The 25110-nt window shown below is 40.8% G+C and overlaps 1 protein-coding gene across 8 annotated transcripts in view; it reads right to left on the bottom strand.

Moving 5' to 3' along the window:
* The window catches only part of LOC122540695 (potassium-transporting ATPase alpha chain 2-like), a 118556-nt gene that overhangs the window by 58918 nt on the left and 34528 nt on the right, over positions 1 to 25110 (bottom strand). For 6 of the 8 annotated variants that reach the window (XR_006309383.1, XM_043676799.1, XM_043676803.1 and 3 more), the window contains 12 exons: positions 18071 to 18205; positions 16150 to 16342; positions 14134 to 14309; positions 13237 to 13373; positions 11410 to 11560; positions 10129 to 10297; positions 8953 to 9107; positions 7033 to 7156; positions 5509 to 5654; positions 2538 to 2671; positions 2045 to 2146; positions 735 to 826 (listed from right to left, as the gene is read on the bottom strand). Coding sequence is in view for 7 of the 8 variants with exons in the window: in XM_043676799.1 (XP_043532734.1) it covers positions 735 to 826; positions 2045 to 2146; positions 2538 to 2671; positions 5509 to 5654; positions 7033 to 7156; positions 8953 to 9107; positions 10129 to 10297; positions 11410 to 11560; positions 13237 to 13373; positions 14134 to 14309; positions 16150 to 16342; positions 18071 to 18205 (1714 nt within the window). In the remaining variant the exon portion in view is untranslated. The remainder of the gene's footprint in view (positions 1 to 734; positions 827 to 2044; positions 2147 to 2537; positions 2672 to 5508; positions 5655 to 7032; positions 7157 to 8952; positions 9108 to 10128; positions 10298 to 11409; positions 11561 to 13236; positions 13374 to 14133; positions 14310 to 16149; positions 16343 to 18070; positions 18206 to 25110) is intronic. The other 2 variants (XM_043676804.1, XM_043676805.1) reach the window with 2 other exon arrangements.

Below are 25110 nucleotides of genomic sequence, written 5' to 3'. Positions count from 1 at the left end.
CTAATCGGCATGGACAGGTTGGACAAGGGTCTGTTTTCGCACTGTACATCTCTATGACTCTTAAAAACATACTTCTTAGTAACCAACCTAAAGGTGTGAAGCCTAAGGAATTTTATCTTATTGTTGAAACAAATTTAAAGATTGCATTTTGCACACTTCAACACTGACAGTTGACACAAGAAACCAAACTTAGAAGGGAATAGCAATTTATACATGAGAAGTATCTGCTCATTTGCTGAGCAATAGTTAATATGGAGATGCAGCCATCACTGTTAACTGTGAAACTTAAACTCAGACCAGGCAGGTAGACTCTGATTGGTCAGGATATTGACAGAACAATCTCTGCTACATTCCCTTATGGCAATAAATTGGTCCTTGCAGAAAATAATTGGCTATTTTAAGAGTTAACTACAATTTTGTTCCTTGGAATATGAGGAAGAATGAGGAGGTCATTGCACTGGTGTCAGTTTTTTTCCTATTCGTACAACCTCCCACTGTAAAGTGATAAAGAAATCATTCAAGGAATAACTAACGTGATTTTAAGAACCAAAAAACCGAAGTGAGCATTTGGAACAGTTCACGCAATTCACAACATACAGAAATTTTTGAAGATGCGATGCTGATTGCAAAACCATCAATTCAGAAAAAAGTCAGTAATGTCAACTCTTCACTACAAATCCATTTGCACTGAAAGATGTTTTTAGAAAAATGGAGAATGCGTTATGAAGACTTACTTCCAGGGTATTTGCGAATGAAGAATTTACGGATTTCATCATATACAAATATTAGAATTGCAAAAGGTACTGCGACAAACCAGTACTGAAACCTGAAAAGAATAGAAGTATTTAGCATTCGAATTTATACCATGTAATTAAACATTTAGAGCTCTTAATACAAAACTGAACAATAAATGCAAATTGTTTGCGAGTACAGAATCAAAGGGAAGCAGTGGCACTGACCAATCCTATGGGAATGTATGTTCCAATACCACCTGGAAAATGGTGAAATATAGAGTCGTACGGCACAGAAACAGACCCTTCAGTCCAACTAGTTCATGCTGACCATAATCCTAAACTAAACTAGTCCAACTGCCTGGGCTTGGACCATATTCCTCCAAACATACCTTATTCATGTACTTACCTAAATGTATTTTAAAATGTTGCAACTGTACCCACATCCACCACTTCCTCTGGAAGTTCATTGAATTTAATAAAAGCCTGGAATAAAGAGCTGCCAACTGTCATAAAAATGTAATGTCCTTAAAGAGAGGAAATCTCCATCCTTATCCAGTCTGGCCTGCATGTGACTCCAGAAAAACTGCAAATTGGTTGACACAGAATTACCCTCTGGGCAATAAATGTTGGCCCAGCCAGTGCCAACCCCATCAAAAGCAGTCAAGCTTTTAAGTGTATTTTTGGTTTCTGTATAATGGTTTCATAAAAATTTATTGAATATCACTCAGTGCCTGATTGCAAACAGGGCAACATTTAAAATGTTATGATGTTTTCAACAGTACTAATTTCACTTGTCACCAAGTGGTGATACCTACTTTACAAAGGTTTGATAACAGTCAAAATGGGCCACACTCCGCAACAAAATATGGTTGTCTGTCCTTCACATAATTGTACTTCATAAAGTCTTTTCAAACAGCTTTGTAGCTGCAGATCTTAGAGTTCTGTTACAAATGGGCTGAAAAATCCATCTACTTGGTTTTGAAACTTGGATTTGTACGAGCTTTCAACAAGGAATTAATCAACTGCTTTTGGATTTGGAACAAGTTAGAACTTTCTAATGCTTTAATCATTAGTTGAGATATTTTAAAAATCATTTTTTAAGGTTTTTATTGTTTTCCAACTGGTCACCTTCCTGCCACGTTCACGTAAAGTTCCTTTTACAATAAAATAATTTGAGTCTCAATCAGAGCTCCTTACACAATATTGCTCCTAGACAAAGCAACATAATTTTACAAAAATTGAGATACATTCTCAAAATATTGCAGAAAAAAAATCTCAGCGTTCAAACAACACTAATGTGATTTCCTCACCTGAGAAAGGTGAAGTGAAGGTTATTTTGCATCCCAGGAACATAACATAGCAAAAGTGCAATGCCAACTTGAGAGAGAAGACCGATCCAAAGCATTTTATTTCTAGAAATTAAAGACAACATGACTGGTTTAGAAGCTTTAAAACAAAATAATCCTACTACCCACTGACCTCACTACCTCCCTGTGTCGCTTCCAATTTACATTCTCAGAATCACATCCCTATTTGTGGTATTTGTGCGATTACTCCTGAATCCCCCTCTATTTAACTGTCGCAGGAAAAGCATCACCCCATAAACAGTTTGGCAATAAATTCTGCACAAGCTCCAGATAATAATTGTACTGCCCTTGTCAGTGTTGATCCGAAACTTAATGTTAATTTTTCAAACTTCCTTAGTTAACAGCAACTTGGTCATTTGTAACTTTAATATATTATGTGATTCAAAAGTGTAATAATCTAAACAATGCAAATGTTACAGAAAACCTAGTGACCTACCCAAATATACCCTGCTGGAAAATAGAGTTCCGTCTGGTTTTACGAATGATTAAGTCAGCAAGCTGTTCGATAACAATTCCAACAAAGAAAGCAGTGTAGCAGGTCCACTCCACATGCAGCCTCTGTTGATAGGTCTTTTGGAAAAGAGAATCAAATGTTTAACAGATGTGTCTTAGACAGAGCTTTACCTCAAAGCAGTAGTTTCCCAATCCCACTTCATTTCATATTGACTTGGCCATCCATTTGCTTGCAATGGAGGAGGAGCACATTGGCCAAGGCAAAATTGAAGGAAGGCCTTAAGGTAGTGAGATTCAAAAGGCACAAAGGTCTCTCCTGCAAAGTGTATTCGAAGGAGAGTGGGGCAACAACCTTGGAAACTTGGGAAGTTGGCAATCATGGTTTTTCTGACTGTGGAATCTTGCACAATTCCAAAAAGGTGATCTATCTGAATGTGGCAGAGTCTAAAGTTAAAACAGTGCCAACCCACTACAAATGGTACCAATGTGTTCCCAAGGAAACAAGTCTCTCTGAACTCACCTTGAATGCTGATGCCTCCTTGTTCATGTTTTAGGGAAAGCAGCTGCTACCAGCATCAAGGGATCTGTACTAACCTTGGGAGAGGAGGATGGAACACCAAAGGGTGCAGTATCAGATATTCACTCTGCACCTAGCACTAGCACAGATACACACAACTCAGTCAGTACACCTGATTCAGCTGTAAAGGATCCATGCACTGGTGCAAGCACATTGACAGCTAGTCTTCAACTATGAAGGATGAGATGGAGTAGGCTTCACGCAGTCACAGGGTTGCTGAATGTGACCCAGATGCTGAGTCCTAAGCTGGTCATTAGACTCTGGGGTCACTCGACAGGTAACAGATTGTGGACATACCTTGTGAGGCACATGGCAAAAATACCAGATTGTTTGCATATGTTGGAATAGATATTAGAAGAGTCCATCCAGGCTGTGGTCATTGTGATTATCAGCTCTACAGATGCATAGCTTCTTCCATTGACTGTATTATGGAACAGGCCAGACTCCCTCAAGAAAGTAACCCAGACCCTAACTTTGCTCATTGTTTTAAGTAGGTGTAACACAGATATTCCAGGAGGATTGCAGCTAGCCAAACCACTTAGTTTTAAACAAAACAGAACTTATTTACAAGATTGACAAAAGTAACACAAACAAAAAAAAAACTCAGAATACAGAATAACAACCTATCCAAAAATCCAACCGATTATACCAACTTAATGACGCTGTTCCCAATACTTGCAACAATCCCCATTAACACCCCTTGGCACCAAAAGTAAAATCAAACCCAAGCCTTACAGGAAAGAAGTCAAAGAGAAGATGATTAGCCTGTACCTGCTTTCTTTGGGTTCAGCAACTTTTAAAACTGCCTGACTGCTTTCAGTGAATAGCCAGACCACAGAAGAACTGAGCTGGGAGAATTGGCCACTCCACTTTCATTGTATAAGCATTTTTTTAAAATTGAAAAGCCTTTTGCCTGAGGCAGTATTCATTTGTTATAATCAAATTGGCCCTAAAACCCTTTAAAGTTACATTTTTCGGTGCCTATGTCTTTTACTACTTGTGAAAAAAAGCACCAAGGACACCATAATCTTGTTAAAGGAGCAGCATCATCACAAGAGATGAAGGACTGTCACAAAGGGTTAAACTCATGTTCTCAGGACTGGGGCCAAGAGCAAGATTAGAATGAGAAGCCTGGAGTCAAACCTCGACCCTGCTTTCTCTAAGGAAAGCAGGGAAAACCAAATGGGCCACACAGAAGCAGTGGACACTTTCAGAAGGCACCCCTCAGGTCATCTCAGATACAGGCAGCTACCCAACCTCTACTTTATGGGAAGCTGTTCCACGCATAACGTTCAACCCAGGAAGCCAATGAAGGTTACCATGAATAAAGATTTTAGACAAGTGAAAACTTGTAATGGGAGACGACATGCGCAGCAAAGTTAGGGGTGACCAGAAAGGTATGTAGCACGATGCATGGCAAGTCAGCCAGTGGAACATAGCAAATAGTCATGACTCAAAAAGGGACAGAGGTACAGATGAAGGTTTCAGGGACAGATGGGCTGAGGGAGGAGTAGAGTTGAGCAAGGTTATAGAAGTTGAAAATCCAATTGCATTACAGAGAAAAGAAATTCGGCGGCACAGTGTCTCAGGGGTTAGCACGCTGCATCACAGCACCAGCAATCTGGGCTCAATTCCAGCCTCAGGAAGCCATCTGTGCAAACTTCACAAATTCTCCATGTCTGTGTGGATTTCCTCTGGGTGCTCCAGTTTGATCCCACAGTCCAAAGATGTGCAGGTTAGGTGAATTGGCCATGCTAAGTTGCCAGTATTGTTCAGGGGTGCCTAAGGTAGATGTATTAGTCAGGAGAAATGTAGAGTAATAGGGTGGGGGAATGGGTCTGGGTAGGTTACTCTTCAGAGGATCGGTGTGGAGTTGTTGGGCCAAATGGCCTGTTTCCACACTATAGAGATTTTAAGTGAAAATAGAGAGCCTTCACAAAAATATATGGGGTCAGGTATTGAACTAAAGTTAAAAATGATGCCAATGTTGCATACAAACTGGTCCAGCTTAAGACAAGGGCCAAAAACTTGATCACATTTGTGACAGAGACCAAAGACAATTTTTTTTTTGCGTTTTACTGGAGGAAAATTTAATCTCATTCAAGTCCGGATTTTGGAGAATTTGGTCACTACATAAGCTGTCAAGAGATTAGGGCTGAGTGTTAGCCATGCACCAGAAACCAATCATTAAAATGGCATTGAGTTAATATAAATGCCTAAGTATATGTAAATGAGATTATGTTTCACTTCATAAAAGTGACTACAATTCAACAACTTTAGTTGCAAAATGAACTGGGATGTCCTGAGGACATGACAACATATTATATAACTATAAAGGTCTAAAGCTCAATGATGTCTCATTGGGAATAATTCATACCCATTCTTGTCCATAGCTGTCTTCAACATCATTATTAGTGGAGTCTTCCCATGCTAGGCGTATACCAATAATCCTTGAAGGAAGCCAGCCTTGGTCTGCCAAGACAGTAAAATAACAAAGAAACCCTCCAACGGACTGCATCACTCCTGTATATACAGGCAAAATCAGTATTTCAGTTTGGTTCACACAGAAAACTATAAAGTAACTGACAATCACATACAAAAACAGATAATTATGGCAAAAGTCTTCATTCAAAATAGATTTAAAACTTTGCTTCCTTTAATGTTTTTTCAAAAAGTGTTTTCTGGTTTTAAATTGATCCAGAAACAGGATCAAAAATGCAATTTTCTTCAAAAACACTATTTCATTGCTCTTTACTCTCTCAGTAGCTGCTTCATTTGCCAGGTGAAATTTTACAAATTTAGACAGATGCACACTCTATCATACTTAAGTACTGAAATTGCTGGGGAAACTCAGTGAAGGGACTATGTGGTTATATTGAGATTCACAGATGTGTTCAAAGGCAATAAAAAGTAAAATATTTACCAATAATCTATATTGTTTTATTGACCAGTTTGCTTGTTGATTATGATGGTTTATATATTTTGTAAATAACAGGAATAAGCCAGTTAGATCATGTATGTATTGAACAAATGACTGATGACCCTTCCTCAATAAGTCTGTCAATCTCAAACTTTAGAATTCCAATTAAATCTTCCAGAGTTCCAATATTCTATGTGTGAAAATATACTCCTCAACAATCCAGGTCCAATAGTATCCCTTTGTTCTGGAATTCCCCAGAAAAGGAGGTGGTTTTTAATAGAGAAAAACTATGAAATTGTAAAGACTTGAATGCAATCATCACTCAATTGACTAAACCCACAGGAATGCAAGTTAAATTTGTGTGAACTATCTTACTTTTAGAGGAAATGTGCTGTCTCTTGTCAGGTCTCATCACTTAAATTTTTGATACATTTTTTTCTCCTCGCTGGAGCACATAGATTATTACACAGTACTATCCCACGCCAAATACAGGAGCTGGGAATGCCTGATGCCATTTTGGCAACTCTCAATCGACTGCTTCTGCTCACTATCTTCCTGTACACCTACTTAAGATCCATTCAACAGCTCTGAAGGTCAAACCTGCCAAGCTCCACCCTAGGGCACAAAACTCCAGTGTTTAGCGTCACCACTCTGAATGTTTTCCATGTCTGAAAGGAGGCTTCGGCAGAGAGATTTACAAATGAAAAATGTTTAATGCAGTTGGTTTCCCACATAAAAAAACATTCTTTTTTTGAATGGAACTTTTAAGATATTGCTCAAAGTCATTACTTTGAAAAAATGCATTGAACCTGGAATATCAAAATTAAAGAAAATATTCTGACCATCATTAAAACTGCACCTATAGCCTCATTGTATAACTTGGACTGACCATCTCAGTAGTGAAGAGAGCATTAAAATTCCAGCAGCGAATGGCAAATAGTAAGTTATAAGGAATTACAAGTGTGAAGGCTCCCAACTCACCAATTTGCAGATATGAATACGCTGCAAGCTGCAAGTTCACCAATCGATCTTTGCTGGGGTTCCGGGGTTGGACATGCATTATATCTCTTTCAGCTTTCTCATATGCTAATGAAATAGACGGGATCTGTTGATGAAGCAATGAGTTAATGTGAAGTCTTACCAACAATTGTGAATCAAATAGCTCAGCGTTCAGATAACACAGGGTTCAAATGCATAATAAAATAAATCAAAGGCTTTTTTATGTTGCTAAGAGAGATCTTGTGACACAGTAAAATGTTACCCTCTCTGAGCCAGGAGTTCCAGATTCAAGCCCCATTTGAGGAACTGCTGGTCAAGGAAGGTGACCAAATAGGCTGAGTATCAACTTGTAAAGACACAGAATCGATAAAGAGGCAAGAGTGAGAGAGACTCCTGGTTGGCTGTGTCATTGAAAGAATTTGAAGCCTCTATCACTATTGACCATCGCTATTTATAGCTTGAGGTTACATTCATGTAAAAGTGCATGTTGCCACACAACCTAAATTCTACGGGAGAGGTCAGTTGGCTGGATGGCCAGTGTTGATCAGATTGGTGCCAGCAACCCAGGGTTCAATTGCCATTGCAACTGGAATAGATTTGGGACCTGTTTCCAGCCCTTGTGCTGCCTATCGTGGAGATCATGGCATTGTGCACCAGACTAGCCTTTGAACTGGAAACCTTAGCGACATCATCATCTTCAGCTTTCTGTCTAAATGGGAGTGGTATCCCTGATTCTAAAATTTGGCACTGCCATCATTACAGTTTTGGTTCTAAATTTCACTCACCCCTTTGTGGGGCCATAGTGGCATGTTTGTACAGTCTTTTTCAATTTTCACTACCGATTAGATTAGATTAGATTCCTACAGTGTGGAAACAGGCCCTTCGGCCCAACACGTCCACACCGGCCCTCTGAAGAGTAACCCACCCAGATCCATTTCCCTCTGAATGATGCATCTAACACCATGGGCAATTTAGCATGGCCAATTCACCTGACCTGCACATCTTTGGACTGTGGGAGGAAACCGGAGCAAACCCACACAGACATGGGGAGAATGTGCAAACTCCACACAGACAGTCACCCAAGGCTGGAATTGAACCTGGGATGCTGGTGCTGTGAGGCATCAGTGCTAACCACTGAGCCACCATGCTGCCTGCAGCCTAAACATGAGGAAAGTAGCATGACAAATAACTCTATCCCAGACCTAATTCCCTCACTCTTATCCAGAATCACTGCTGCTCTTCCTTTCTCCATCAATTCATTGTAAATGCTAATGGGAGCAAGGGTCAAACCCAACTTTCCTCTTACCCTATTACAATTGTTTCTTGGAAGGAACTGGTGTCAGGTTGTGGTTGCTCTGAGGTACCAGTTGCAGGGACTCCCTTGTCCACAAACAGAATGGAAGAGAAATGCAAAATCCACTTTGCCATTCAATCGGATTCCCATGCTCCTAATTTAGCGGGCTTCAATCTCTACTCATGCCGATAGCCCTCTTCACGCTTGGTGGAGGAGTATTTCTTCCCTTTTAAAGTCCAAGATTACATTTTATAGTTCAGCTGCTGTGATGGGTCTCATTACAGAAATACAAGAACTCCCTCCTTAACCTTAGTAGGCTACCTATTGCTCAAATAGTAAAAGTCCATCTATGATTTTACAGTAACCTAACTATCTTGCTAGACTGAGATTCATGTTAAAATTAATGAATAAATTAATTATGTGAGTGTGAATAATGTGGTTTGAAAGAGAAAATGTAGTTTGAAATTTAACTTAAATTGCCCATTATCTTTCAATTGATTAAGAATAAAGCAATCATTAATCAGCAAGAATAGTTCAGAAAAAGGGAGGACAGAGGAAAAAAGAAGTTGGTACAATTCATTCTCAAGGCTGAGTAAGTAATTACTTACAACATCTGTACCCAGGTCAATGAGGAGAATAGTAATAGTTCCAATGGGAAGTGGTATACTGACAATGATGTACACAATGAATGGACACAGTTCAGCCATATTCTTGGTCAAGGTGTAGGCAATGGCCTTCTTCAAATTGTCAAAAATCAGACGACCTTTTGAACAGGTTAAAATGAGTTAGTAATGCAAAATAATTTCTAGTCTGATGCAAATTGCTTGAGTACTATGATCTTTATTCATTTACATCATTAAAAACACCAATCTAAAGGGATGTTTCAATACACAATTGATCATTTCCCAAGTTCCCAATTTAATTCCCACGAACCTTAACTAGATTTGAATAAGTGGCCTGGAAGTATTTGAAGTTTGAAGACAATTATTCTTTAACATGACATTCCTCTCCCAAATGCTCGTTTGGCATTCTTACTCTTCCATCTGATTTGAGATAATAATCTCATTCACCAGCTCACCAAGGCCTTTATAAAGTTACGACTGAGTGAAAAAGAGCAAGATGATTGTATATGCTGTAACCTTTGTAAAAGGATGTGTCCACAGTGTTTCTTACTCTTTATTCTGTCACTGCTTGATAACAACATTCTACATATGCATTAGAATTGGAATCAATAAAGAAAAGACATTGAATTCAGATTTGCACATGGTGCACTAGGTTTTGCCTAGATGGTGGGGGACTTGGTAATGGGCCAGATGCCTGAGGACAAGAACCACCCCCCCCAAGGACATGTAAAGTTAATGAGTTGCCATCAGTGCACCTGTCCCTTTAATAGTCAACATCTTGCCTTCAAACACTAATAGCTCTTTGATTGGTTGGCATCTATTCATCTCTACAGTGCCACCAGAAGCAGTGGTCTTTTCTAAGTCAGGACCTCACTGACATGCAGCAATGAATGCTGCCTGTGGAATAAAATGAGTTGCATCGTACATCACCGGGCCCAGTTATTGAGGCCCTGACAAGGAGAGATATGTGGTTGGTGAGTACAATGGAATATTGCCACAGGGGAAACTATTACCATGATCCATGGAGTTCCTGCTTAGGAGAACGTCCATCCCCCTGCTAATGAGCCAGCAGAGAGGTCACCTGTTGGGTTCCCAAGCCTTGGTTTGCTTTCTATCTCATCCATAACAACATACATAATGCTACATTGTAATGTCTTGTACCTTCTTCCACTCCAGTGACTATCGAGGCAAAGTTATCATCCAGTAGAATCATATCTGCTGAATTTTTGGCTGCATCTGAACCCACGATCCCCATAGCTATTCCAATGTCTGCTTTTTTCAAAGCAGGTGAGTCATTAACACCATCTCCAGTAACTGCCACAATGGATCCCTGGTATAGAAAAAAGGAAGGAGAATCCAATGAGAACAAAAAGGAAGGAGAATCCAATGAGGAACCTTGTAGCTGAACAAGCTAAAAATCTTCATGTTCCCTGATCTTACTCAAATACATGTCAAAATTATGGTAACAGCAGTAATCAGTCACAATAAGCAATATTTGTCAAATGACAAAGTAAGCAATCAAATGAATTAGGACGTGAAAACCATTGTACTAACTCATTATGTCTTTGTAGGAATAATGACGTGACTAAGAACTAAAGAGCTGGTTCTCCACAATCTGTTCCATTCAATTCACACAGGATCGATAACGTACTGCAAATGTTACACAGCTCCATGGTATCCAGCGTTCTCAAATGGCTTTTTCGTTCTAAGCTACTTATTGCAGACAAGTAGTAAGATGCTCAACTGTGGGATGACTCCCTGTGATGTTTCATGATTTCAACACTTATAGTGATGCTTACTTAACTCTATGTTGTTATACTAGGTTTAGTTGCTAAACTGAGAATGTCACAAATTTACTTCAACCTGGTGACTTCCTTAACTGGAAAGTCACGATTTCAATTAGACTGGGGCATCTAAGCTGTTATCTCTAGATCACATTCAGCCTCTGAAGCCCTCAGCATTGTGACAATTGAGCGGTAAATTGTTCATTTTGTCTGTGAGAATGTTGTAGGCCTGGAGACGTCAAAATGATGCCTCCTTGGTGTTTAAATTGTGGGTCAGAACACCATCAATGGTTAGTTACCATCCCAAGAAAAGACACGAGTAGACCTGTGCCCAGGAAAAAGTGGACAGGAAAAAGTGGACAGATTAATGTCTTATCTGAGAACGTGGTTACCTCAACAACATTACACTTCCTTAGTGTATACAAGAGCATTAGCTTAGATTATGCGCTCCATGCCTGATAGTGGGCTTCAATCCATGACCTTCCAACTTAGTGATGAGAATTTGCCTACTTGTCCAAGCAAACCTATTGGATTTACACGTAATGGTTATCTGCCAGATTTGTACATAAATGGCAATCTGTCGGATTTATACATGAATGGTAACCTGCCGGATTTACATGTGAATGGTAACCTATTGGAGTTACACGTGAATGGTTACCTGTCTTTGGCAGGCTTCTACGATATATAATTTCTGCTGAGGTGATGTCCTGGCAAATACGATTTCAGTGTAGTTTCTCAAAATGTCATCCAGGAACTCAGGGTCCATGTCTTGGAAATTTGAACCATTTATGACAGCAGCTTTGGCATCACTTCAGTATTCAAAACAAAAAGAACAATTACACCAGTTTTCTTTACTGATCCAATGATTTGACATTCTCACATCACAGGATATATAGTTAGCGTAAGAGATGTCAAATGTTCAATTTCTATATTAAAACCTCTCTGTTGCCCCTGTTACCAGTACACTTCAAATCTGTGCAGTGGGCTTAATGAGAAAAGTTTATCCTATTAGGCAGAAATTCCCTATTATATCAAGGGATACTATGTGGAAGTAATCAGTTTTACATGTCTGACAGATTATGAACTCCTCTTGAGATATTTACCTACCTGTGGAATTGTCTCTTAGTTCAGAGCATCACCTGAAAATCTAGGTATAAATCTATAATTCTACACCCTAGGAAGAGAGTGAGCACTGCAAATGCTGGAGATCAGAGTCAAAACGTGTGGTTCTGGAAAAGCACAGCCAGTCATGCAGCATCTGAGGATTAGGAGTCAACATTTTGAGCATAAGCCCTTCATCAGGAATCAGCACATTTCTGAAGAAGTGGTATTGCTCAAAACAGCGACTCTCCTGTTCCTTGGATGCTGCCTGACCAACTGTGCTTTTCCAGCACCACACATTTTGAATTCTACTCACCTGGCAAGGAGCTGAATTGATAGGGAGCATTGATTAGAGGCATTCAATTTGCAATGCTGTGAACCTGTCTTCAAATCTAATGCAGTGCCTGTCCCCACTTTTCTTACTCCAATTTAGGAGTGTAAGATCATGGAATTCCATCCTGTATTCCTCATATGTAAAATTTGAAACTGTTGCAAAAATCATTAAATCCCAATACAAGTGTGGAGACTTGAACAGCGATTCTCCCATCAGTGAGAAAACCCATTAGGTCAAGTACCAATCAGGTACTTTTGTGGTAGGCTGCTTGGCCTGTCACATGCCCTGTCAGTGAAGGCCCATCCCTCCTGAAGCTGCCACCAATCAAGACACACAGAGGGGGCATAGAGGCCTAAGCTCGGCATGCATTAAGATCTGGACAAATGAGGCAGGAATGTTTTTTTGAAGGGGGTGTGTATCACAAGGAGAGAGTGGGGCATCTGAGGGTTCAGAGGCAAGGGCGTGGGTGGTTTTCAGGAGGTATCGTCTGCCCCTAATTGCCCCAGATTGAGATTAATTGACATTCCCAAAACCCAGGGCAGACCACCCTGATTTCCCGAGGGGGAAAACAGCCCTGATCTGTCTATACAAAGGCAGGTTGAGACCATTAAGTGGTTGTTAATTGACCACTTGAGCCATACTTCTTGGAGCTATGAAGATGTCACCCAGGGGATCTCCAATCAGCACTTAGTGGCAGGAAGGGGGCAGGTATCTGTCAGGTGCCAACTGATCCCAATATTCGCCCTGTCATCTTGCCCATCGCTTCTGGAATCAGGGACATTCCATTTGTAAAGGGCTAAAACTAAAATACTGCAGACACCAAAAAGTGCCAACATCCAAACAAAGAGAAAAAAAAGAACATTTTTGATTGACGACCCTTGCACCAGAGCCAAACTAAGGAATACTTGCAACACGAGGAGAACTGGAGAATGCAATGAATATCTTATAACAAATTCTTGTTGATTAGCCAGCACACTTTTCGCACTAGTTAAATCTCAGTAAAAGTATTAAGGAAGATTATTTTGTGTAACACAGATTACCTCAATCTACCTTTTATTCACTTGGTTGACTGAGATATTAAGACGCTTTGCAATGTCTTCCACTGTCTCACTACCTGCTGAGATAATGCCTGTACTCCTTGCTATAGCGGTTGCCGTGATTGGATGATCACCAGAGACCATAATGACCTGTGGGGGAAGAAACATAGGAATTGATCAACAATAACAGGTCTTTCTAAAAAATCAAAAATTCAAGATTTTTAAATACATCTCATTAGTTTTGAGGTTTTATTTAATTTTGTTGGTTCTGCAAAATTCTCATTCAGGTCAAAAACATTAAATCATTAAATCTCAGATTTTATACCTTTCTATGCATTGTCCTTTTGTAACTTAATATGTGTAGAATGGCAATAAGTTAAGATGTGAAGATGTTAGCGTGCATTGTCATCAATCATCCCATTCGGTCTTCTTTCTCCTTTCCTACTGTGTCCCTCTTTCTCTTTCCTTTCCCACTCTCTCTCTCTCTCTCTCTCTCTCTCTCTCGATTACCTGCTTTGTCTCTTCTTTCCACTCAATTTCTCTCCTCCTTTCAGAAATTCTCTTTTCAAAAAATATTAGATTTCTGGGTTTGCAAGGAACCAATCAGGTTATGCCACCAGTTGACTGTGTAATGGGATTGTGCAGAACACACAGTGTCAAACCAGAATAATAACCAATAGAATGTCTTATGTTACCATTCAGTGGGAACATTTTAAGATTTGAGCTGACTATTTTGTCTTTTGATTGTGGCATTAACAAATGATTGGTCATGAAAAGTAGGTTTGGGGTATTGAAGTTGTATAATTATGTATCATTCTCATGGCATAATAGTAAAGAACTTCAAGGCAAAAACATATCAGAATTCACCAAAAATATTAAAAGCTAATTACATGCAATGGAAGACACATACTTTAATTCCTGCACTTCTGCATTTTAGAACTGCATCTGGCACACTCGAGCGAGGTGGATCAATCAAGGACAGAAGACCAACAAAGCATAGATTGGAAATTGGAAAATTTCGGCTGTCTGCATCAAATATGTATAAATCTGGATATTTGTCTTTTGGCAAATATTGATGACAAAATCCTAATTGAATTTTAAAAGAAGTCAGTCAAAACTCACAATATATAATTGCAATTAATTTCCAGCAAAATGTAGATTGGGCATAGAGATGTTCAGCACAGAAAAAGACCCTTCAGCACATTGTATCTGTACTGGTTAAAAACCACCATCTAACTATTCTAATCCCATTTTCCAGCACTTGGAGATGCAGAGGATATCCAAAACAAGGGAACACGGATGAAGTAGCTGTTTGATTTGAGGAAGAAACTTTTAAAGTATTTAAAAAGAAATTTACAGAGATTAAGTACAAAATATCAAGAATCGTGCAGAGAATCAGTACAAATGCAATGGGTTAAATGGCTGTCCTCTGTGCTGAACCATGCTACGATCATGTTAAACTTATCTCAGGAGAAATGTCAATTAACATTTATGTTGAAAATAGCACCAGTCAGCAATTTAGTCTCAAACAAATCTTCTGCTAAAGAGATATCCAACAAAAATTAGGTGAAAAGTTATCATTTCCTTTTGAATCTGTATAAAGCCCTATCAATAAATTTAATACTGCCATAGGAAAAAATAAGTAGAATGCAGTGTGTCAATGAAGATGACTATTTATAAAGCCAATGGAAAATAATCAAACTACACCTATTTCAGAGCTAATTTTTCATACACAAGTCATATGAATTCTGATAGTCTTTCTTCAACTCAACTGACATTGATTTCAGTGTCAAAAAGTGTGGAGCTGGAAAATCATCGCAAGTCAGGCAGCATCTGAGGAGCAGGAGAATCAATGTTTTGAGCATGTCTTTCATCTCCATGTTCCTGATGAAGCGCTTATGCCCAAAATGCCGACTCTCCTGCTCCTCCGATGCTGCCTGACCTGCTGTGCTTTTCCAGCTCCATACTTTTCAACTCTAATCTTCAGCATCTGCAGTCATCACTTTCTCTCTGGCATTGATTTCAGTAATATATTTTAAAAAAAGGATCATTTCTGGATATTGGAACAGAGGAAGCATCAAAGTAGGAACAAAATCTAAAATCACAAAAATACTCTTGGGCTAGGCCCTAGATGAGCAAACTGTTTAAATCGCACTCTTGTTGGACCAATTAATTGACTTAAGTATTACCATCTCCAGTTGAAGATGAACCTCAGTAAAATAATCTTCTCAAGTTAATGAATGATTATTTTATTGTCACATATATCTAGAGAGATACAGTGAAGAGTGTTCTGTTGCTACAAGCCAGCACCATTTTGAGGGTAAAAAAGAATTAAATGTAAAGTTCAGCTTCATTGGCAGGATCCAAACATGGCTCCAACAAGGTTCCCACTCTGGGCCTACTGCAGCCAGGTGTCCCCACTCCGCCATTGCTGCAGCCAATACGTCACTGCCAGTTCCAGAAGTCATTCGCCACCAATGCTGCTCCAGCCTCACTGTGACATCAGGAAGAAGAGGAGAAGAAGAAAAGAAGAATTTGTAAAAGAAACAAAAGACAAAAAAAGGAGAGAGGGAGGGGAAAAAAAAAGAATGCAGTCAGCCTGGAGTGGATGGGCCCACCGGGCGGATGTCACTATCTTGAATAAAAGGGTTTGCTCTCACCTGTTGCCACCACTACTGCACATGCCTGGAAGGCCAGGCCTGCTCTTGTCCTGCAAAGAGGCTGCCAAAGGCTTTTAAAGAGAAACAAAGAAGAAAAATGAAAAAGAGCAAAAGTATAAAGTAAACAAATTAAACAAAGAAAGCTGAGGAAGGCAGACAAGCCCTGGACCAGGAGCTCGAATGTAGCACTGCTACTCTGCTGCCATCTTGGAATTAATGTATGTAGTAAATACTCTAATAATGAGTAAATGGTGCAGTCCTCTTACCTAGAACTCTCTCACCCAACCCACCATATTCATGATAAGCCATCTGAATGACTTCTATCTCACTTTCATCCAGTGGAACCTCTCTGCCCTGGAACATTATAGTGGAACAAGACTCCAAGATACGTTCTGGTGCTCCCTTCATCACTAAGAGGAGACGTTTGTCATATGGATTGTTGGTCCTATGAATGGACAGCTAAAATATAAAGTATATTAAACATCTATTATATTGACTTTATTTTGATCAAAGAAGGAAAGATGCAAGTGAAGTACTTTGTGACCAATAACTCTTCTAGTTAAAAATTTTAATAAAAGGAGAAATTGGACCTTCCTACTCTTGCTGCATAGACAGTTACAGCCAAGGAAACCCAGTTTCATATTGCCTCATTATGTATGCCCAATATCCACCTCAAATTGAGATGGATGATTTTTAAAATATCATTGGTGGCTATGTAAACCAGACTCTAATCAACTAGTGGGTGGCACGGTGGCACAGTGGTTAGCACTGTTGCCTCACAGCGCCAGAGACCCGGGTTCAATTCCCGACTCAGGCGACTGACTGTGTGGAGTTTGCACATTCTCCCCGTGTCTGCGTGGGTTTCCTCCGGGTGCTCCGGTTTCCTCCCACAGTCCAAAGATGTGCAGGTCAGGTGAATTGGCCATGCTAAATTGCCTGTAGTGTTAGGTAAAGGGGTAAATGTAGGGGAATGGGTGGGTTACGCTTCGGCGGGTCGGTGTGGACTTGGTGGGCCGAAGGGCCTGTTTCCACACTGTAATGTAATCTAGTGTAATGAGTGAGAGGTCTAACACCTGTTTTAAGATCCTATTCCTAAATTAAAACTGCACTGAGGTCTCTATGCAGGATTCTTCAGCAGTCACAGCAGCAACCACTGAAAAGCACTTTTTTCAAGCTTAATATTAAGTCAGGAGGTGAAGTTACCAGCCAACAAGCTACCACTCTTTCTTCTATCTCTCACCTCCCGGTCAGGACTTACCCAATGGCAGTACGTAGCAAAACAAAATTGCCATCAGTTACATTTCCTCAAAAAATATTAAAATAACACCAGCAGCTCCATTTAGGCTGAGTCACCTTTGGTTATGTGCTTGGAGACAGATCATAACTAAATTTCTACTCTTCAATTGCCAGCTTTATTAGTGGAAATTAAATTTGTTGTCATTACTGGAATTTAGCATCCAGTCATTTCATGTTTAAAATAACAACCGGCTGCCATTCAGTAATCCAGTGTCTGGTGTTTTGTGATAACTACAGTGGTGATTACAAATGCTTTACCTCTTCAGGATACCTGTAGCTTATATCAGCTCTGTACTAAATGTGTGATTCAGACTGGCCTGGATCCAGAAAGCTGTCTTTCTATGGATCAGATTAAAAGATGGCAGAATTTTGAGTAAAAGTGAATTATTCAGATAAGAACAATAATCCCTAATTTTCCATAAACTGTTCTGCTTAAACAAGGATCAGCTCATTTAGATATATAAGTTATGGGTTCATCTTTATCCCTGGACTTCCAGTTGTTTATGCTGAATTACATATTCTTTTGACTTTTGAGCTATTCAACTGAAAATGGCAAACGGGGTTGATAATACTTTGAACATGACAGTATTGGTATCATAGACACATGTTGGGTGCACTGTGCCTGCAGAGGTGGGGTGAGCTCTATTGTTCCTGAGGATTCTCATTGGTGGTGAAAGCTTCAGGCACTCAGATAGTGAAAGGGGCAGTGCATAAATGCAGGTTGTTTCTTCCATAATTTACAACTTAATAGAGGTAAGAAAAGCAGATTGGAGACGGATCACATAGCTTATTCCCATCAATGGAGCATGACATGGTTGAATTGATACGTTACTCCAACAGAGGCTTTCACATCTGCCAAAATCATATGGCCCTGTGAAGCTTGTACATTACCTGAAATTTGTTGGTTGAGTTGAATGGTATTTCAAATATTTTAGTATTCTCCTCTCTGAATTCCATCACATTGCCAAATACTGTTTCAGAGAATTTCAAAAGAGCACTTTCAGAGGCATCGCCAACTATTTCCCGCTGTGTGTGAACAAAATTAAATACCTGAGTGAGATAAGCTCTTTTCAGAGAGACATCAAGCTTTATACCAAAAGTACATTAACTGATCACTATTCTAAATAACAGAATGAAGGGCTTGATTCTGTCCAGCACTTGTGCATGTTAACATCACTAATAATTCTATTTGAAGCTTTAAGTCACTTATGAACTATAAAGCTCATTTATTTGGAAACTGATGTGACAAATAACCCACTTAAAATAAAAACTTATCAAACAGTTCAGTTTAAGTGTAAGTCCGAAGAAGTCCCATTAATAATTCCCAATCCATTGGATGTTGCCAGGAACAGAAGCTTTGAGTTATAAGGAGAGGCTGGATAGCCTTGGTCTTTTTTTCACTGGATTATAGGAGGTTGAGAGCGAGGTTTAGAAAATAATAAGGGGTATAGATAATGTGAATGTCAAGTGTCTTTTCCCCAGTGTGGGGATTTCAAGAAGGTGGAATCCAAAATGGAGGACAGGAAAAAATTGTGGCTGTAAGAGTGCCTCCTTTTTTGAAGTATTTTCATTGCTGGAGCTGACTTCCTCAAATTCTAGGAGCAATAAATAAGATTTTGAATTATTTTGGGACTTTTGGGGAAAAAAAAAATTAAAACAACAGCACTTTAGAAAGGAGGAAGAGAAACAAAGGCAAGGACTACATGGAAAGTGATTTGAACAGAGCAGTAAACCTGCACAGCTGTCTGACCCAGCAGTAACTGCCTCTGCTGTTTGGTTTCAAGTGTTTTTGGACATTAGAGATTATCTAAGAAAAATTAACAAACAGAATGGGCCCCAGCTATGCCTGTCGCTTTGTTGGTAATGTAGAACAGTCCATCTTCCGTAGTTACACCGGCACCACTCCCCACCTCTTCCTCCGCTACATCGATGACTGCATTGGTGCCACTTAGTGCTCCCGTGAGGAGGTTGAGCAGTTCATCAACTTCGCCAACATATTCCACCCTGACCTTAAATTTACCTGGACCATCTCTGACACCACCCTCCCCTTCCTGGACCTCTCCATCTCCATTAATGATGACCAACTTGACACTGACACTTTTTACAAACCCACCAACTACCACAGCTATCTGGATTATACCTCTTCCCACCCTACCTCTTGCAAAAATGCCATCCTGTATTCCCAATTCCTTCGCCTCCGCCGTATCTGATCCCAGGAGGACCAGTTCCACCACAGAACACACCAGATGGCCTTTTTTAGAGACCGCAATTTCCCTTCCCACGTGGTTAAAGATGCCCTCTAATGCATCTCATCCACATCCCACACCCTCCGCCCTCGAACCCCACCCCTCCAACCGTAACAGGGACAGAACCCCCCCTGGTGCTCACCTTCTATCCCACCAACCTTCGCATAAACCAAATCATCCGCCGACATTTCCGCCACCTAAAACGGACCCCACCACTAGGGATATATTTCCCTCCCCACCCCTTTCCACTTTCCGCAAAGACCATTCTTTCTGTGACCACCTGGTCAGGTCCATGCCCCCCTACAACCCACCCTCCTGTCCTGGCACCTTCCCCTACCACTGCAGGAATTGAAAAACCTGCGCCCACGCCTCCTCCCTCACCTCCATCCAAGGCCCTAAAGGAGCCTTCCACATCCCTCAAAGTTTTACCTGCACATTCACCAATGTCATTTATTGCATCCGTTGCTCCCGATGTGATCTCCTCTACATTGTGGAGACTGGACGCCTCCTCGCAGAGCGCGTTAGGGAACATCTCCGGGACACCCGCACAAATCAATCCCACCACCCTGTGACCCAACATTTCAACTCCCCCTCCCACTCTGCCAAGGACATGCAGGTCTTGGGCCTCCTCCACCGTCAGTCCCTCACCACCCGATGCCTGGAGGAAGGACGTCTCATCTTCCGCCTCAGAACACTTCAACACCAGGGCATCAATGTGGACTTCACTAGTTTCCTCATTTCCCCTCTCCCTACCTTACCCCAGCTCCAACCTTCCAGCTCAGCACTGTCCCCATGACCTGTTCTACCTGCCTATCTTCCTTTCCACCTATCCACTCCACCCTCCTCTCTGATCTATTATCTTCATCCCCACCACCATTCTCCTATTGTACTCTATGCTACTTTCTCCCCACCCCCACTCCCTCTCATTTATCTCTCCACCCTGCAGGCTCCCTGCCTCTATTCCTGATGAAGGACTTGTGCCCGAAACATCGATTTTCCTGCTCCTCGGATGCTGCCTGACCTGCTGTGCTTTTGCAGCACCACTCTAATCCAGCAAAATTCACAGTTCACCTGAGAGAAACCTGTGCGGGGAGCTCACAGCAGGGGACCAGCTAGGAGGCTATTTTTTAAGTGTAACCCTATTTTTTTTAATACATCTACAACAGTGAATAGAGTGGGTTCTTTTTTGATTATTTGTTTTTAATCAAGATCTGAATTAAAAATATAAAAGCATAGGTAGTAAGTTAGCGTGGAGCAGTGATTTTAGAGCAGTAAGACTATGCTATTTTCTGGATCAGTGGACTGTTAAGGGGCACAGATGGCCTTTAGTAGATTGATGTGCTCTTCCTGTCAGATGGGGAGATTAGGGAAAGTTTCCATGTTACCGATGATGATGTCTGCGGGAAGTGTTTTTGGTTGCAAATCCTACTGGATCACATGGATTGGTTGGTGCAGCAGTTAGAAGCAATGAGGAAAGGGAGATAGTGAGGAAAGAGATCAGTCCATGACTGGTATGGTTGGTAAAAGGGACAAGTCAAACAGTCAGGGCAGGCAAGAACAAAGGTAGAGGTAAGACTGATAAATAAAACCACATTTATTTCAATGCAAGGGGCCTCATAGGTAAGGTAGATAAACTCAGGGCATGGTTGGGAACATGGGACTGGGATATCAGAGCAATCACAGAGACATGGCTCAGATGGACAGGACTAGCAGCTTAATGTTCCAGGGTTTAGATGCTATCGGAAGGATAGAAAGGGGAGGGAGAGAGGAGGGAAAGTGGCATTTTTGATTAGGGATAACATTGTGGCGATACTTGTGGAGGATACTTTTGGGAATACATCCAGGGAAGTTAATTTGGGTAGAATTGAGAAATAAGAAATGGATGATCACCTCTTGCCCACCCCACCCCCACCAAATTGTTGGCAGGAAATTGAGAAACAAATTTGTTAGAAGGATCTCAGTTATCTATAAAAATAATAGGGTGGTGATGGGAAGGGATTTTATTTTTCAAACATAGACTGAGACTGCCATAGTGATAGAAGAGGATAGACTGGATCTAAAAGTTAAAGTTCTAAATTTAAGTTCAGTCAATTTTGATGGTATTAGGCAAGAACTTTCAAAAGGTGGTTGGTCGAAGATGTTTGCAGATAAAAGGAGGGCTGGAAAATGGAATGCCTTCTAAAATGAGATAACGAGAGTCCGGAGGTAGTATTTTTCTGTTAGGGTGAAGGGCAAGGCTAGTAGGTGTAGGGAATGCTCGGTGACTAGAGAAATTGAGGCTTTGGTCAACAATAAGAAGGAGGCATACGTCAGGTACAGAGAGCAGAGACTGAGTGAATCTTTACAAGAGTATATAAGTAGTAGGAGTATACTTAAGAAGGAAATCAGAAGGGCAAAAAGGGGACATGTGGTAGATTCAGCAAATAGGGCTAAAGAGAATCCAACAGAATTCTACAAAAATATTTAGATCAAAGGGAATTAAGCAGACAATAGGGCCTCTTAAAGATCAGTTAGTTTGGAAATGTAGGAGATGAGGGAGATTCTAAAAGGGTATTTTATATCAGTGTTTACAGTGGAGAAGGATATGGAAGATAGAGAATATGGTGAAGTAAATAGCAACATCTTGACAAATGTCCATATCACCAGAGGTGGTGCTGCTGGATCTCTTAAAATGCATAAATGTGGATAAATCCCTGGGACCTGATCAGGTTTACCCTAGAACTCTGTGGGAAGCTAGGGAAGTGATTGCTAGGCTCCTTGCTGAGATATTTGTATCATGGATAGCCACAGGTGAGGTGCCAGAAGACTGGAAGTTGGCTAACATGGTGCCTCGATGTAAGATCAGTGATAAGGAAAAGCCATGGAACTACCGACCAGTGAGCCTAACATCAGTGGTGGCCACAGAAATCCTGAGGGACAGGATTTAAATGTATTTGGAAAGGCTTGGACTGATTAAAGATCGTCAACATGGTTTTGTTTGTGGGAAATCATGTCTCACTAATTTGATTGAGTTTTTTGAAGAAGCAAAGAGGATTGATGAGGGCAATGTTGTGGACTTAATTTGAATGGACTTCAGTAAGGCATTCGACAAGGTTCCTCATGGGAGACTGGTTAGCAAGGTTAGATGACATGGAATACAGGGAGAGCTAGCCATTTGGATATGGAACTGACTCAAAGTTGGAAGACAGAAGGTGGTGGTTGTTTTTCAGACTAGAGACCTTTGGCCAGTGGTGTGCCACAAAGGTCAGTGCTGGGTCCACTGCTTTTTGTCATTTACATAAATGACTTAGATGTGAATATCAGATATATGGTTACTAAGTTTGCAGAAGACACTGAAATTGGAAGTGTAGTGGACAGCAAAGAAGGTTACCTCAGAGTACGTTCCATCTTGATCAGATGGGCCAATGGGCTAAGGAGTGGAAGATGGACTTTAATTTTGATAAGCTGCATTTTGGAAAGGCAAATCAGGGTGGGACTTATACACTTAATGGTAAGGTCCTGAAGAGTGTTGCTGAACTAAGAGACCTTGGAGTGCAGGTTCATAGCTCCTTGAAAGTGGAGTCGCAGGTAGATAGGATAGTGAAGGTGGTAGTTGATATGCTTGCCTTTTTGTTCAGGCAAAAGCCCTTCATCAGGAATAAATCAGGAAAATGCTTTATTCCTGATGAAGGGCTTTTGCCCGAAACATCGATTTCGAAGGGTGGTGTGTGTATGGAACTATCTGCCAGAAGTGGTGGTAGAAGCAGCTGCAATTACAACATTTAAAAGGCATCTGGATAGGTATATGAATAGGAAGGGGTTAGCAGGATATGGGCTAAATGCTGGCAAAAGAGACTAGATTTCTTTAGGATATCTGGTCAGCAGGGACAAGTTGGACCACATTTTCCTACATTTCATACCTCGAGAATACCAAGTAATGGCAGGGAACACAGCTCCTGGTGGACAATGACAGCACTGGGCTTTCCCAGCCACCAGGTTTCCCTGTACCAGAATCATCATTCACCTCACACTACCACAACAGCCCATATCAACCCATCTCCCCTCCCTTCATGTCACGACCCACATAGTTTATACGCTGAATGAACATTGTCTCTAACTATACACCCCCACCCCCACCCCTTTACACCACAACCTCTGTTCTCTCCTTGTAAATACAATAGTGGTGGTCATTGTCAGTAAGCCCTTCCCATAGTCTAGCATGCTCAGTGAAGCTGTAATTTTCCCCCATCACCACCATTGTCCCCATCTTTACACATGCCTTTTGTCCTACAATTGTCACTTGTACCCTCCTCAATGATCAATAAATGGACCCCTTGGAAGGTATTCACCCTAAGACTCTGGCCTGACTTCAGTGAACAGCCCCTACACATGACTGACTAAATCCACCAGTGTGTAGCTCCCTGACTGACAATATGCTTGTGTGAATGCCTCAGGAATGATTGCTTCCACCCCCTGTACTGTAGTGGGACATATCCATGACTGTGTCTAGCCCAAATGGAGAAATGACGGTGGTCAAGCCCTGGTCTGCGTGCAGGCTATGCCCATTACTGATGGTATCGGGGCCCCTAATAAGACTGAGTACTAGCCCCCACATACTTTCCAATGTGGCTGTTTGGTTGAACTAGTTGGCCTGTTTGACCACTGCTCCAAAATTGTGGTGTTGATTTTTAAACTAAATGAGAACTGTTAACTTTGTTGACAGGTGTCACTTAGTGGGATCAACATTTACTGAATTTGTTCATGTGACCTCTTGTTGCTGCATGAGTGCCATGGCCTCCCATCATTCCTTGCAAGATGCCTCACAAAAAAATGCAAGATATTCAAATTTTAGTCAGACTACATTTGTGTAGTCTTGGCAAATTGCATGTACTATTCCAATTCAGCTCCCTAAGATTACTTACTCACTAAACTCGGCCACAGTGGAATACAGGCCAGTTAGAAAATGCCAATCTATCCACAACAGCAACAAAAATATCAGGTTGCTTTATTTATAAATTATCAGAATGTGAGTATCTCTGGCTAGGCCAGCATTTATTGCCCATCACTAATAACCCAGAGGACAGTTAAGTGTCACTCACATTGCTATTGGTCTGGAGTCACATGTATGCCAGACCAGGGAAGGATTGCAGTTTCCTTTCCTAAAGAAAATTAGTGAACCTGATGGGTTTTTCTGACAATCAGAAATGGTTTCATGGACATTGTTAGACTTTTAATTCCAGATTTTTCTTTATTGGCAGAATTCAAACCTGGATGTTTGGAGTAACAGTCCAGTGATGATACCACTCAGCCATCACCTTGAGCATAGAAGCAGCAACAGCAGGACAGCCCCAAGTTATTGTCACAGATATTCCTCCACCTTTTTAATCTTTCTCCGTGACCATCTGCAAAACATGTATGCTCCATTTTCTTCAAACGTTATTTGAAAATAGCCATCAGTTGGGAGAAGCAAATGATGCACACTTTTCCCAACCTACAGCACTTCAGTGATTTTGAAATGGTTTGATTTTTGCATTCTCAAAGTGTTCCTGTACCTGGCACTATTGCAAGTACAGTAATGATGTAGGACTAAGAAATCGATGCAAAGAAAATTATTTATAATTGAGGGATTCTGATGGCTAAATCTTAAATTGGTCTAAACAATGTAGGAGTGCATGGTGTATCACATTCCCCTTTGGAAAGCCCCAG

The sequence above is a fragment of the Chiloscyllium plagiosum genome, chromosome 35 (assembly GCF_004010195.1).
Source record: "Chiloscyllium plagiosum isolate BGI_BamShark_2017 chromosome 35, ASM401019v2, whole genome shotgun sequence".
In the NCBI taxonomy this organism is placed as follows: domain Eukaryota; kingdom Metazoa; phylum Chordata; class Chondrichthyes; order Orectolobiformes; family Hemiscylliidae; genus Chiloscyllium; species Chiloscyllium plagiosum.
This window is presented reverse-complemented; position numbering and strand designations above follow the sequence as displayed.